The 16,250-nt window shown below is 39.0% G+C and overlaps 2 protein-coding genes across 2 annotated transcripts; both read left to right on the top strand.

The window, feature by feature from the left end:
- Positions 1-16: 16 nt before the first annotated feature.
- Positions 17-6,291, top strand: LOC124107600 (ankyrin repeat domain-containing protein SOWAHA-like). The gene has a single exon (XM_046465769.2). It carries the CDS (start codon positions 436-438, stop codon positions 2,134-2,136), a length of 1,701 nt encoding a protein of 566 aa, XP_046321725.1. The 5' UTR covers positions 17-435; the 3' UTR covers positions 2,137-6,291.
- Positions 6,292-7,428: 1,137 nt separating this feature from the next.
- LOC124107599 (multiple inositol polyphosphate phosphatase 1) lies at positions 7,429-14,499 on the top strand. The gene has a single exon (XM_046465768.2). The coding sequence runs from the start codon at positions 11,898-11,900 to the stop codon at positions 13,410-13,412; it is 1,515 nt and encodes a 504-aa protein (XP_046321724.1). The 5' UTR covers positions 7,429-11,897; the 3' UTR covers positions 13,413-14,499.
- The last annotated feature ends 1,751 nt before the right edge of the window (positions 14,500-16,250 follow it).

Below are 16,250 nucleotides of genomic sequence, written 5' to 3'. Positions count from 1 at the left end.
CCTTTAATTCTGGGTTTGGGGTGGGGGGGAAGGTGGACAATTTCCGCTCCCCCATTCCCTCCGCGGTGCCAGTGGCAGCTGTCACCTGTAAGGCGAGCACCGCGCACGGGGCATGGAGCCCGGCGCCCATTGGACAGAACATAAAGACAGAAATCCAGCCCTGAGGCTGGGGGTCCGGCGGGGCGCTGGCGGGGGCCCCTCGCCGCGGCCCCCTGTGCCCTCCGCCGGGAGACATCCTGGCCCCACGGCGCAGGCGTGACCGAGCTCCTTCTTCGGGGACAATCACCAGGTGAGCCAGCCGCGGCGGACTTCACTCCCGGAAACCCGGATCCCGCGTGTCCCGGGAAGCGCCGCGGCGTCCACCTGCCCCGCCGCGGGGACCCGGGACCCGGGGGAGGCGGCTGCCGCGCCTTCCCTCCGCGGCTGGGCCGGACCATGGCGCTGGCCGCTGCCGCTGCCGCTGCGGCCGCCGCTGCCGGGGTGAGCCAGGCGGCAGTGCTGGGCTTCCTGCAGGAGCGCGGCGGGAAGGTGCGCAACTCGGAGCTGCTGAGCCGCTTCAAGCCGCTGCTGGATGCCGGCGACCCGCGCGGCCGCGCAGCCCGCAGGGACCGCTTCAAGCAATTCGTCAACGACGTGGCGGTGGTGAAGGAGCTGGACGGCGTCAAGTTCGTGGTGCTGAGGAAGAAGCCTCGGCCCTCGGAGGGACCAGAGCCCCTGGCCCCCTGCATCCCTGGGGCACCAACCCCTCCGTCGAAGGCCACTTCCGTCTCGCTAGGGGAGAACTCTGGCCCGGGAGCTGCGCACTCGGCCTCGGCGCAGCCGTCCATAGAATCACCGGAGGACCTGGCCCCGCCATCAGAGCTCCGGGACACCCCCGGGGATCCGGCCTCTGAACCCACCCAGCCCACTGGGGTGCCGTTGTTAGGCTCGGCCCAGCACCCCGAGGATCCCGCGGACCCCCGGGTTCCAGCCTTTGAGCTAGCTCTGTCCTCAGAGGGATCCTCCGCGGAGGTGGCCTCGCCGGTTAGCACGCCGTCGGAGGAAACCTCTCCCGGCGCAGAGCCACCAGACCTGGAACCCGGGGCCGCGAAAGGGCCGCCGCCACCCGCTCCGCGCGCGCCGCCTCCGAAGCCCTGCATGCTGCCGGTACGCTGCGTCCTGGGCCCCGCCACGCTCCGGGTCCGAGCAGAGGAGCAAGGCCTGCGCCGGCAGCTGTCTGAGGAGCCCAGCCCTCGGAGCTCCCCGCTGCTCCTGAGGCGGCTCTCAGTTGAGGAGTCGGGCCTGGGCCTCCACTTGGGACCCGGTCGTTCCCCGCACCTAAGGCGCCTGTCGCGCAGTGGCCCGCGTCTGCTGAGCCCTGACACCGAGGAGATGCCCACCGCGCCGCCGCCGTCCGCCGTGCCCCTGGAGCCTACTGAGCACGAGTGGCTAGTGCGGGCGGCCACTGGCCGCTGGACCCACCAGCTTCACGGGCTGCTACTGCGGGACCGCGGCCTAGCTGCCAAGCGCGACTTTATATCTGGCTTCACGGCCCTACATTGGGCCGCCAAGAGCGGCGACCGTGAGATGGCGCTGCAGCTGGTGGAGGTCGCGCGTCGTGGTGGCGCGCCAATCGACGTGAACGCGCGCTCGCATGGCGGCTACACACCGCTGCACCTAGCCGCTCTGCACGGCCACGAGGACGCCGCCGTGCTGTTGGTGGTGCGTCTGGGTGCTCAAGTGCACGTCCGTGACCACAGCGGACGTCGAGCCTACCAGTATCTGCGTCCTGGCTCCTCTTATGCGGTGCGACGCCTGCTTGGTGACCCAGGCCTGCGAGGAGCGACGGAGCCAGATGCTACCAGTGGTGGAAGTGGTAGCCTTGCTACCCGGCATCCAGTGCAAGTGGCCGCCACGATCCTCAGTTCCACCACCAGCGCGTTTCTGGGTGTCCTGGCCGACGATCTGATGCTCCAGGACCTGGCCCGTGGCTTGAAGAAGTCGAGCTCTTTCAGCAAGTTCTTGGGCGCCTCGCCCATGGCTCCGCGTAAAAAGACAAAGATCCGTGGTGGCCTGCCAGCTTTCTCAGAAGTCTCTCGTGGACCCGCACCGGGGCCTTTAGCTGGTTTGGTGCCCAGTCTGCCCCCGGAAACCTGAAGATCCATGGGGCTATGGCCTGGTTGGTCTATCTAGGCTCGCCTCATAGTCTAAGTCTGCTCAAGAATGGGGCTCAACACTTGTTTCCAACTTTGTCCACTGCAGCCTGTTTTATCCTTATGGGCCTGCACTTCCAGCCTCTGTTTGAAACCTGATCTGTCTGATTGAGATCTCAGTGAAAGGCTCCTATGAAGAAACCAGCCTTCAGTCCTGAACTCTGGAGGAGACTTAAAATTTAGGGTCAAAGGTTAAGGGGCAGCAGCTGGTCTGGCCCCTGAATGAGCTAACCAGATGCCTCTGAGTCTACACACTCCCAAGCCAGAACTAGAGCAAGGGTCTCTTTGAATGTTCAAAGATGTTGGGTTATTTGTCAACTTTAAGATATGTAGTGGTTTTGTAATTTGATGCTTTTATTCTGTTTTTAAATTGAAATGAGGTAAAGCAACTTTCATAATAACCTTTTAAAACTATATTTTTCCATTTTTAGGCAAAGAGCTTAGACATTTTCAATCTTTTGCTAAATATTTTGGAATTCCATTTTAAAACAAATAGAATGCTCAAGATCTAAAGGAAATTAGTCCCAACCAAGAAAACTCTTAAAAGTTCATCTACCTCATTTTAGTCAATCATGATTCTGGGGAGTCTTGAACACAGAATAACTATTGTGACCCATATGAATGTAACTAATTGCAGTTGTACTGTGAATGCTAAATATTAAGAAACCAGTGCATCTTGGGAGTAAACATGATTTAACAAAGATAGAAAAGAGACATTTTGGGAATACTTATGGTGAAATGTAAATGTATGTTTGGCACTCAAAGGTGGCTATTCTGATTTGGCATGAATATTTAGTTTTCTTAAATTGTGATCTCTTTGTGAATTATGCCTTAGTGCCACATTTGTGAATCTGTGATTTTCACACCTTGCTAAGCCTTTCAGTGCAATGGGTGAATATTCAAAGGAAAAAAAGTTATAACATCATACCAGAAAAACAACTGATTAAATAGTAATTGATACAATTAAGGAGTAACTCTTTTACTTGAAAATCCTGAATAAGCAAAAAGTATGTGGTATCTATTTTTTTAAAAAAAATTGAAAGTAGACAATTTATTCTAAAATAACATATGTAGAAGAATCTTTGCTCAGTGACATTGAACTGAGAACTTAACTTCTCTAGACCTTTGTTTCAATCATAAATTGAGAAGGCTTGTAGATATCGCCAAGATTTCCCAGGTTTGGCACAGGATAATTATAAGGGTACATTTTCTATTTCAAAGATGTCAAATCTATTTGCTCAGTCAACTTTTTTATTTCATATCGTGATAATGGTCTGCTTTTGCAAATTATGTTTGCATGTCATTAGTTATATCAAATGATTTTTGTGGCAGAGAGTAGTAGGGCTTTCCCTCTTCTTCAGTATATATCAGTGAGGCCGTTGAAGTTATTTAAGGCAATCATTCATGGAATGTTTTGATTTAAGCAACAAAATAAACAGACAGCATTTAAAAAAAAAAAAAGAAAGAAAGAAACACTCCAAATGTATCACCTGGTATAAGTGTAATTAATTTAGAACATTTGTTGAGTTCTTTCATACCTCTTTAGGAATCAAATTTTAATTAATGACCAAGCACAAATCTTAAGTATAGTTATTGTTTAGTTTAAATGATCATCATAAAATAAGTAAGATCATAAATACCAAACCATACACTTTCCTAATGATCTGACAGTAGAAATTATCTAATATTAACCAAATCATTGGTGGGATCAGTGGTTATCCTCTCATATTATCAGATAAGTTTCTTCAAATTCATTCTGAATATAGAATATTTGTGGTCTGTAATATAGAGAAATTTGAATTCAATTAATTTCTTTTCAAATTCAATGCATTATTAGTTCACTGTATTATAGCATGGAATAAGATACACATGAAATCAATGAGAGAGAGAGAGTCAAAGAGAAGGGAATTATCACACTGATATGGTCATCATCGCTCAAACTGGAGTCCAAGAATAAGTGGAAGCTCAACAGAGCTTTGGAGAACTACAAATTATACAAGAATAAGTAAGTATATACAACAAATAGCACATTAAAATATCAGAGTATATAAAGTTTTCTAATACATACTCTTATAATTAATATAAATAAATGTATTTTATAATTATTTTACACAATAGTTTGTATTCTCATTAAGTATATACATTCTTTTCATTCAGATGCTGATCTAAAATGTTTTAAACAGTTTTCACATATTATGGTACAGTTTTCTCATTTCTTTCTCCAAGATTTTATATTTGGGAGTTCATTCCAGTCAATAGATCATTAAAGGAAAAACTTTGAACTTGTATAGTGCTCATAACCATTGGGCTGTGCCTTACAATCTTCACAAAGGTACTAATATCTGGAAAAACTTTGGTAAAAAAATGACTTTTTTGTTTGTTAATAATGCAGTGCAAAAAGATATTTAAAATATTTGTAATTACATAAACATATTTTCTTTGGAATTACTCTTTCTTTGTTTTAGTAACATCAAATTAGAAATACCAATTAAGTGTAAGTTAATATTGCTACATCTTCACTCTCAAGCGTGACATTGCAGTTGAGGTTCAGTAAATTGATATCTTTCAAATTAATGTTATAAACATGAAATTATTCATTTTGTAATTTGTATTTACTTGAAAATTTGCTTGGAAGGTATATTTGTGTGAGAGTATAAGCATTAGGATCTATTCTTGGTTGTGTTAGGGGTCAGTCATGAGCACGTGAGTAGACATACACATCAAAGACAATCAGTCCATAGATCACAGGATTCGGGATAACAGAAAATTTTGTCAAAGCAGACAAGCATTAGGAAAATGGAAAATGGTATTTCCAACCTCCTTAGAGAGTCAATTATAATACATTACAGGAAGTATTGTTTCAAGATCTCATTATCAGGCCCTCATAACTCTCTTTGTTGTGACAGATCATCACCAAAAACTGGTTACAGTCACCTTTCAACCATCAGGACCCAAAGATTTTCTGAAGTCTCTACAAAGGGTAACAAACCACTTAATGTAGTATGAAAAACTGAAGTAAGATGAAAGGGACCCAAATCCCTTAAAAAACCTGGAGTCTGTAATAGCTACCCTATTCTCTCATGAGAAGGCCTATCCTGTGTATCCCTAGTCTGTTTCTAATTAACTTCCACCTACTACTTTGTGCAACACACATAAATCCTTTCTATTGGGATTGCCAAGAACTGGCCCTACCAATGCTGAAGTTACTTGGGGTCCATGGGTCTTCTCTTCAAGAGTTAGGTGTATAATTTAAAGACTAAGGCAATGCTGGGCACAGTGGGACATGCCTGTAATCCCAGTGATTTGGGAGGCTGAGACAGGAGGATCTCAAGTTCTAAGCCAGCCACAACAACTTAGCAAGGCCCTAAGTAACTCAGTGAGATCCTATCTCTAAATAAAATATAAAAATGGGCTGTGGCCGCCCCTGGGTTGAGTTCAATTCCTGGTACCAAAAAGACTAAGGCAACAATTAGAGGGCATATGAATTTGATACTTAAGTTTCTATGTTTTACTTAAGTATAAAGAACAGTGCTGTGAATGATAGGAAGAAGGATTTTCCTTTCTATATTTTATAAATTGCTATGAAGCATCAAGTGTAAAATCAAGCTATAGATAAATGTTCTTTGAATTTATGAATTTCAAATTACAAATTTCAACCATACCATTAAAAATATTCAATACAGTGGGTATTGCTCTTGTTTTCCAATTTATCTAAAGATATAGGAGAAGCAAAAGCTCAATACAATAGGAATGACTTTATAAACTGGAAACATTTGCCAATGGTTCAAAAAATATGTGGTGATATTTCAAAAATCAAGTGAAAATTCCAAGTTGGTTTTACTCCAAGTAGAATTAAAAAGAAAATCCCATTTATCTAAAATCAAAATTGTTTTCTTTTGAAAATGACATAAGTATAAAAATGCAAATATGTTTTCATCCCTATCCAAAACTCAAATTAAAATCACTTGCTGGTTGTCCTCAATCATCTACCTTTTCCTTCTAATCTCAAAAATGAGTTTTACAGAGATTATAATTTTATAAGAAATATCTAAAAATACATTAAAACTTTGACTTGAAAATAAAGTTGTTGAATGTAAAACCCTTGAAAGATTACAATTTTTATAGGAGTTTAACATGTGATAAAAACCTTAATTAAGGGGCTGGGATTGTGGCTCAGCGGTAGAGCATTAGCCTAGCAAGGGCGGAACCGGATTCAATCCTCAGCACCACATAAAAATAAAGGCATTGTGTTGTGACCAGCAACACCTAAATAATAAATATTTTAAAAAAAACTTAATGAAGATCATAGGTGTTATCCTGAATTGACAAAAATATTTAAAATTAGCTATTCAGTGCTGATTGACTCAAGAACATGGGTAACTAGCACAAAATATAGTTACTTTTTATGTCAATTCTGATGATAAATAATAAGATTCTGATGTTGGATAATATAAAATTATCTTTACTTAAATTACAAAATATTTTAAATAGAAAATGTGATAAATTAAGATGAAAATATGTATCATTCTCTCTCGTAAAAATAACTATTTTATCATCTCCATATGTTCCCATTATATAAAAATATAAATACACAAATGAAAAGTAAAATACACAAATGAAAAGGTAAAAACATGCAAACATATATTTGCTATAATTTATACATACATAAATTTGAAAATGTGGACATTTGACATAAAAATCTGAGCTGACATATTTCAATGAGAGTACTATAATTATTTTTTGATTCATTTGAAATTCTTCAATTTTTTAAGGTGACTGCATTATATTCATTCAGTGAATTTCAGTGCTATAATGGACATTACCCATTCTTTCATAAACAATGTGGTGAATGTTTGTGTATGTATGTGTATGTTTTCTTCTGTTTATTTTCCTAAAATAAAAGGCAAATATCAAGACCAAAACTATGATCATTTTTATGATCTTAAGAGATGTTGAAAAAAAAAAAGAGAGATTCCATAAATTGATCTCCATAGATAGAGCTGCTGTCCCAAGCTTTTCAACAATGGAATTTAGGCTGAGCCTACACAGTGAAGATATTTCTTGGCTTCATTTGCATAAAAGGGCTTGGACAGAAGGATTCACGTGCTTTGCCTCATTTTGGGGTATTGTTAACTGTAAAAGCAAAGTCATGGGGCATGCCTCAATTTATATCATTCTAATAACTCCACCAAAATTATTTTTTTTCCTTTATAAAAATTTAAAAATAACAGCAATGTGTCTTATTCCAAGTAATAAAAATAAGCTGTTGCTGAGTATATGTCAACTGCATTTACCGACTGAAGCAGCCAATTTAAGTTTTTAGTATTGACATTTAAAAGATACCGAAGACTAGATTTACAGTGTGAACAAATATTCAATTTCGGTGCTCAAAAGTTTTGAGAAAACCAATTTAAAGTTAAGTGTTTACTAGCATCTCTCTGATTATATTTTGGAAAATGCTGCCAAAAATGGAGTTTATTCTTATTTTCTATGAGTTGAAAAGTACACATAAGATGGAAAGGGCATTTGTAACACTGAGTCCAGTGATTTTATTTTCACTTTCCATTTGCTAGGACAGGAGGATGTCTACCAGGCATGATGGGAGCATGGGGTGTTTTGGGAAGAAAATTTTTTGTGTGAAAACAAATACTTGTGTTTAACAATTATTAAACTATATGTAGAAATATGCATTTAACATTTACATTAGTGCAGTAGAAATACCTTCTATAGTAATGTCATTGAATTACCAGTTTACTGATACATGCAACAATTTAACATAATTATGAATCATTAGGTAGTCCCTAAGTCTTAGAATTAGGTATATTTCCTGGGTGGACATAACAATGCTGGACATTTAGTTATGGCTCTTATGAGGTACTCAGAAAGGTTGTGATGTGAGGGTAATGGAAAGCTAATGCAAAACAAATTTTCAAAAAATTACAGAGAATGTTAGTATTGTTGCTACCTTTGAAATGTTATTTAAAATCTTAATTTCTTTGTTCTTTAAAATGTCTGCTGTTTTGTAAATTGCTCCTTGTATTCCAAATACTGTTCATTCATTCCTGTCTTACCTTTCATTAGCATTCCTTTTCATTTTACCTCTTCTGCAATTGCCTTAATCTCTCAAGTTATAATTAGTATAATTTTTGAGGGAATTTTAACTTACATTTTCTTAGAATAAATTATACAAAATTATGGGAAAAAAACAGGAAACGGGGGTATTAATTGTCAATTTCTTTACCTATTATATTGTTCAGTTTTTTTAATAATGACACTAATCCCTTTTATGAGGGATTCACCAAATTACCTAATCACCTCCTAAAAGGACTTACATCACCGCAGACAGAGGTTTCAATATAAGAATTCAACATACATTTCAACAAAAGAATTTTGAAGAGAAATAGACATTCAGATGATGGCAATATTAAATGCCACAAACAGCAAAGCATTAATTCTAAAAGGTTCTTAACAACTGTGCTTGAGAAAATTGCTAATGGCTTTGCAGAGAATCCCTGCTCAGCTCTCATTTAATGTGCATGGCCCTTGAAATACACGTTCTCTGACTTTGCCCAAATTCTGAGGCCTGTGCACCACAATTCCAGGAAAATGAATAAAACTGCATAGAATTGAACTGTCATAGAAGATGTTTTTATTCATTATCTCTCTTCTCATTTATTTTTCTTTAATATGTACCCTATCTATGTCACTTACTGTGTTATCAGTGTGAAAATTAAGGAGAGCGATTTTAGATGATAAATGAATCCTTATGAAATAAAAACAAGCCAATTTTGGAAACTTAAAATACTAAAACACTGAAAAGAAAGCAGGAATGTTTTATGAACGATCAAAAAAGCTAGAACAAATAAATCCAAGGAGTTTGACTCTTTGGTTAGACGCAGTTGAATGCTTAAATTTATATTTAAGTTTCCTTGAAGCTGAGATACTACAGAGGGGTGTGTGTGTGTGTGTGTGTGTGTGTGTGTGTTAAATCAAGTCCATGCACAGTCACTTAATCATGTGTCAGTTTGAAGAAAATGTATCATGGAAGGAAGGATTCACCTTCCACTAACCTGCACTTGTCAAAAATCACCACATCTGCCATGGCTTCTGAAATATTGCCATCTCCTGCACCCAGCTTTCAATACATCCTATTCATTTCATCCTACCAAGTGTGCTGTTCCTTGATAGTCTCTCTTGTCAGTTCCTCTTCTTTATACACTTTTAATGTCATGCCTCAGGGCTTAGTTTTTGGCCTACTTATTTTTTCTGTTTATACACCTTTGGTTATATCTCTCACCCAGGGTCCTCAATATGATCTCAATTTCCCAGATATATACTTCCATCCAAGATTTCCTTCCAGCTTTGTATATTTCATGTGCCTGACACCAAAAATTGTGTTTTGCCTACTATGTTGAGTAGATATGTTAAGTAGATTAGACACTGATGTCTAATACGTGTGTCAAATTTGGCAGTTATAAAACTAAGCTGTCTCCAGTCCCCACAATCTATTTGCAGAATCATCTGTTTTAGAACACAGCCACATCATTCATTCAGATTAAACATTTGAAGTTTTTCTTGAATCCACTAATTTTTTACAGTTTACAACTAAGAATACTATACACACTATTTATAATTTGAAAATTTTCACCATCATTGTTGCTATTTTCCTGACAGGAGCCACCTATCTCTTCCCTGAGTTATTGTTAGAGGCAACAAACCCCAGGATTGGACTGTCACATGAGATTCCCAAGAATCAGAGATTTGATCCACTTTTGAGCTTAGTAATAATTCCAATGATGCAAATAAGTATAATATATAGATGAATCAGGCATAATTCCAAGATGCCCAGGGTGACTTCCTATGTCATTTTTTCATCTCATCAAATTGTATGTGTTTCAAGTAGCAGATGAGATTTCTAAGGAAGTATAAGGTCTCCTTAATGTAAGAGACATGTAGATAATAGAATATCACCATTTTTACTCATAAAGTTATATAATTACATTATATAATACATGGAACTAGATCCAACAGATCTATATTTTTCAGGCTTACTTACCAAGCAATTATAGAAACAAGTATATTCTGTCCATTTTTTTTCCATAATAAGTACTTTCTCCCAGTACAAACCACAGTATTTACCTGCCAGGAGGTCTGGCATTTCCATATTTAGTAGAAGACAAGACTCCTCCTTGAATGTTTCCTTCCTAGGAGCTTTCCTAGGAAGTTCATTCGCCAGTTAACTGCAGAACTGCCATGCAAACACTTCCATCTCACCTCATACTGGCTTTTACTCTTTCCTGCCCGATTCTGTTTTCAAGGCAGCCAAATGACCATGTCATTCCTTTGCTCACAACATTGTAAAGACACCACATTTTACTCAGGATAAGATCCAAAGACCTGGCCAAGAACCCCAAATGTCCACACGAGCAGTTGCTGACTAACATGTCTTCACTTTCATCATTGTAACCACACTAGCCTCCTGGGTGTCTTGTTCTCAGGTACATTCCTGCTACTCTTCTCAGATACAGAGCTAATTCTCCTACTTCCTTGACATCTTCACTGACCAGGTCTTTTCTCAAGGAGTGGAGAGCTCCTCCCCCAACACACTCATGTAGACTTCAAACACCCACAGTCTGCAGCTTTAATTTTTTTAACCTTCCTTTTGTTATCAATTACCAGTTTATTTCATATGCTGAATGAAATACACTGTTAGAATATAACTTTCATAAAAGCAAGAATATTTATCTCTTTTGTTCACTGAGGTATACCCAATACCTAGAGGAGCAGCTAGTGTGTATAGCAGGTTGTAAATATTTTATAATGAGTTTATGACTGCACCAGGGTTATGCAGTTGTGCATTTGTCTTCGATGGCAGATTATCCTCTAACAGGGATAATCATTTTTCTCTTGTCCACATCATAGTCCCTGATAGTCAATTATGAATATAACTTTTCCCAGAATATTTTTCACTGAAAAATATTTTCTCTTCAAAATTACAATTAAACAAGATGTTTCAAGTATTTTCTTAAAAAGATTTTAAAAGTGGGTCAACAAGAATAAATCCAAAGAATAAAATTTATAATAGTATACTGCCAATCTTTATGCAGCACAATCTTGTAAATTATGCAAAATTATGTATATGTACTTTAAAAATATACTGACATGTAGAAAAATAGAGTAAAACACTAGTTATAAAGAACTGACTTTTTTAATTTTTATTTTTTATTAATTGCTCGAGACAATACAATGATCTTGACATATCATATATTTGATTCAATGGGGTATGAATTCTCATTTTTCCATGTGTACAGATTGCAGGATCACATTGGTTATATAGCCACGTATATACATACAGCAATACTAGTGTCTGTTGTATTCTGCTGCCCTCCCTATCCCCCCTCCTTTCCCCTCCCCTCCCATCACCTCTCTCTACCCAATCTACTGTGACACATTTCTCTCTCTCTTTTTTTTCCTTCCCCCTCACACTATCATATATGTATTTTGTATAATGATGAGGGTCTCCTTCCATCTTCCATGCAATTCCCCTTCTCCCTCCCATTCCCTCCCACCTCTCTTCCCTGTTTAGTGATAATCTTCTTCTCATGTTCTTCCTCCCTACTCTGTTTTGAGTCACCTCCCTTATATCTGTGTATGGGGTGAAGGTGGGAGTTCATAACCCACTTGAATCAAAGTGTGGAATATGATATGTCAAGAAATTTGTGGCTTTGTGGTCCCTGCCGCCTCCTCAGGGCCTCCGTAGCGCCCACCGCGGCCCTGGCTGCGGCGCTGCTTTCGTCGCTCGCGCGCTGCTCTCTCCAGGAGCCGAAGGACCAGGTGGCTTCGGCGCTCAGCCCCTACTTCGGCACCAAGACTCGCTACGAAGATGTCAACCCCGGACTACTGTCGGACCCCGAGGCGCCGCAGCGGGACCCAGAGCTGCTGGAGGGGAGCTGCACCCCGGTGCAGCTGGTGGCCCTCATCCGCCATGGTACCCGCTACCCCACGGCCAAGCAGATCCGCAAGCTGAGGCAGCTGCACGGGATGCTGCAGGCCCGCGGGCCGGGGGATGATAGGCCGGGCAATGCCAGCGATCGCGGCCTGGGCGCCGCGCTGGCTGACTGGCCGCTGTGGTACGCGGACTGGATGGATGGGCAGTTGGTGGAGAAAGGGCGGCAGGACATGCGACAGCTGGCGCTGCGACTGGCCTCCCTCTTCCCAGCTCTCTTCAGCCGGGAGAACTACAGCCGCCTGCGACTGATCACCAGCTCCAAGCACCGCTGCGTGGACAGCGGCGCCGCCTTCTTGCGGGGGCTGTGGGAGCACTACCATCCTGGGTTGTCGCCGCCCGACGTCTCAGATATGGAGTGTGGACCTCCAAGCATAAATGACAAACTAATGAGGTTCTTTGATCATTGTAAGAAGTTCTTAACTGAAGTGGAAAGGAATGCTACAGCTCTTTATCATGTAGAAGCCTTCAAAACTGGACCAGAAATGCAGAGCATTTTAAAAAAAGTTGCAGCTGTTTTGCAAGTGCCGGTAAACAATTTAAATGCAGATTTAATTCAGGTAGCTTTTTTCACCTGTTCATTTGACCTGGCAATTAGAGGTGTCAAATCTCCTTGGTGTGATGTTTTTGACATAGATGATGCAAAGGTATTAGAATATCTAAATGATCTGAAACAATATTGGAAAAGAGGATATGGATATACCATTAATAGTCGATCCAGCTGCACCCTCTTTCAGGATATCTTTCAGCACCTGGACAAAGCAGTTGAAGAGAAGCAAAGTACTAGACACCAAACCCAGAATCTTGAGCATACTAAGTCTCAGCCAGTTTCTTCTCCAATCGTCCTTCAGTTTGGTCATGCAGAGACCCTTCTTCCACTACTTTCTCTCATGGGCTACTTCAAAGACAAGGAGCCTCTAACAGCTTATAATTACAAGGAACAAATTCATCGAAAGTTCCGAAGTGGTCATATTGTACCTTATGCCTCCAACCTAATATTTGTGCTTTACCATTGTGAAAATGCCAAGACTCCTCAGGAAGAATTTCAAGTGCAGATATTATTGAATGAAAAGGTGTTGCCCTTGGCTCACTCACAAGAAACTGTTTCTTTGTATGAGGATCTGAAGAACCACTACAAAGACATCCTCCAGAGTTGTCAAACCAGCGAAGAATGTGAATTACCAAAGGTGAACAGCACATCTGACGAGCTATGAGTAATTAAGAACGTTTTTAGTTCATCAGTGCTTCCCCATAGGGAGTGATTACATGTTTATAATAAGTAGACAATATCTTGATTACAGAAGCTTTCATATTACTTGGCTATTTCTGTCTTTTCACAGAAAAACTAAGTTTTTGGGGGAGGGTCTGGACCTGATACATAGATAAGAAATGATTTTCACTGGAGCAGCTCTCTTAAGGAAATAAAAAAATCTTTTCAGAGAGACAACTAACACAGAAAGTGTTTACAGAAATGAAATTTTTCCAACTTCTATGAGAAACCTCACACTGAAGTAGAGTATAATTTGAAAATGATACTTGCAAAGTCCTAGATTATCAAAACATGTCAATTGGATGATCCGTAATTTGATTTAACTGGTCTAATTGTGCTATAGATCTGTTTTTTTTTCCCAGGTGGAACAGTTCTAGTATTAATTGTGTCTCTTAATCAGAAATATTGTGATTAACTAAGAGTATCACTTTAGAAGAAAGCTAACAAAGTAAGACTTTGAAACAGTGTTAAGAAACAGACTGATTTAAAAGGGCATTTTCACTGAATGAAGCAAGAAAAAAGTAAGAATTATTTTTGTTAATAGTATTTTATAAAGTATTTAAATTCTTTCAACAATTACTTTTAATAAGTCTTGCAAGGCTATTTCAATTATCATCAGACCTGTTTTAAGTATACAAAAATGGAAAGACAAAAGAGGACCATTAGCAACAAGTCAGATGGATAAATCAGAGTTTCTTAAATTCATTGTTTAGGTATCTTTTTCATTTTGTCCCTTGGCTCCCATTTTTAAATTTTATTATGTGAAGTGTATCCTTTTTTTTTCTTTTTATATTCTTAGATATACATGACAGTAGAGTATATTTTGACATATTATATATACATGGAGTGTAACTTCCCATTCTTGTGGTTAGAAATGCATCTTTTGGTTGTTTGATTTCTTTTTCATTAAAAAAAAGAATATCATCCTAGCTGACTTAGTTTCATACATCTGAACTCATTTCATAGAAATACTTCTGAGTTCTATCAAATGCCATGAAAATATTTCCTACAATAAACAAAATTCTTCTTTACCTGATCTTTTCTGCTCTCCTTGTTGAAATTCAGTCAGTTATTGATGTTGGAATTTCATACAGCCTTGACTCAGTCAGGCAACATAAGGCAATTTTCCAGTAGAAATTTCTTCAAATGAATAGATTATTGTTAATACATTTTATTTTAATCTGTCTTCTCTTTAAAGATTATATCTTTCAGAGGAAGATGTAGGATTTTTTCAAAAATGTATAGCTACTTTTGGGGCTGGAGTTGTGGCTCAGTGGTAGAGCACTTGCCTGGCCTGTGTGAGGCCCTGGGTTCGATCCTCAGCCCGCAAATAAATAAATAAATAAAATGAAAGATCCATTTACAACTAAAAAAAAAAAAATTAAAAAACAATGTATAGCTACTCTTACAAAATAACATGAAGTAAAGTCTCAATTTACTAGAATCCATTGCACTAATTTTTTGATAGTTTACTTTTGAGGGGATACATCATACATAAACAAACACATATTAAAAATATGCGTGTGTCTGTGTATAAATTGTCAGGTGTGATTTGGATTAGGACTCTCTTAATCAAATTTCAGTAGATAAAAATGGAAAAATCCACTTCAGGCTTAAAGAAAAAAAAACTAAAATAGAATCTTCCTTAGTACTATTTTCTAGTTAGTGTTTAATTTTTCAGTCAATGAAGTTGTAATGATTTAGGGATATGATTAAAAAAATTTTAAACATTTTTTCTGTGTACAAGAAAACCTCTTGCTCCTTTCATTTTTGCAAAATATAATTGAGACACCCTTAAAATTATATTTATTGTTGTATTATGGGATTTTGCCAGTACCTTTTGAATGAATTTTCTAAGTTTAAAAAAAAGTAATACTAATAATTAAGTAAAAAATACTAGTCAACACTTGAGGACTTTAAATATGGTGTTTGTGCTATGAAAAGTTTCATTTCTTTATGGCATTTTGAGAAATGGAATTACCTGCAATGGCAAATATTCAGAAATGGACATGGAACAGATTAATTCAGGTATTGTCCCTAGCACACAAATCTTAAAAGGAAAGTATAGATGTTACAAGAAAAGAATCCCAAGTTCAAATGAACTTGGAATTCTGTTTCCTGTGTATGCCCCAGTCTTAACATGCTACCTTGTTTGACCTGAGAATTCTTTTTAAAGAAGAATCCTCTTGTAAATGATAATATATTTGAAAATTTTTGTATTTAACAATGTCATTTGGTACTGTCAATTTAGCTCCGTAGTAGCTAAGCATGCTCAAGGCCCAGGATTTGATCCTCGGCACCATTAAACAAACAAACAGACCAGGTCATTTAGGTTTCTTTCAGATAAGAGAATAGTGAATAATGGAATTAAATACAACTTGAAAAAGGCTGTACTCAGTTGTACATTAGAGTAAATAGGTGGTATTATTAAAATTTTTATCTTAAAATACTGTTTTATAATTTAATTTTCACTTAAAAAATGGAAACCCATTCAATTAAAAATCTGAACAAGAAAGTATCAAAATAGTGTATTGAAATTAGAAGATTCATAGATTGTTGATCTTACAATGAATTATGTTCCTAAAGTTGATGATTAGCTGGTAAATGCTGATGCATTAGTACACTCATTGTGATTATTTCTGCAAAATTCTGCTATTTCTTTTCTTTTTAATTTGTAAATATGCAGATAAGAGAATAAAATAATAAGCACTCATGCCCATCCAAAAAAAAAAAAAAGAAATTTGTAATGTTTTGAACAACCCACAATAAAAAATTAAAAAAA

Source organism: Marmota monax, unplaced genomic scaffold, assembly GCF_021218885.2.
Source record: "Marmota monax isolate L192 unplaced genomic scaffold, Marmota_monax_Labrador192_F-V1.1 WCK01_AAM20220418_F8-fsc02373, whole genome shotgun sequence".
NCBI lineage: Eukaryota > Metazoa > Chordata > Mammalia > Rodentia > Sciuridae > Marmota > Marmota monax.
Note: the sequence above shows the minus strand (reverse complement) of the source record. Positions and strands in the feature narration are given on the sequence as shown.

Coding starts and splice junctions, on each gene's coding strand:
- LOC124107600 (XM_046465769.2), top strand. CDS start 436: ATGGCGCTGGCCGCTGCCGCTGCCGCTGCGGCCGCCGCTGCCGGGGTG.
- LOC124107599 (XM_046465768.2), top strand. CDS start 11,898: ATGTCAAGAAATTTGTGGCTTTGTGGTCCCTGCCGCCTCCTCAGGGCC.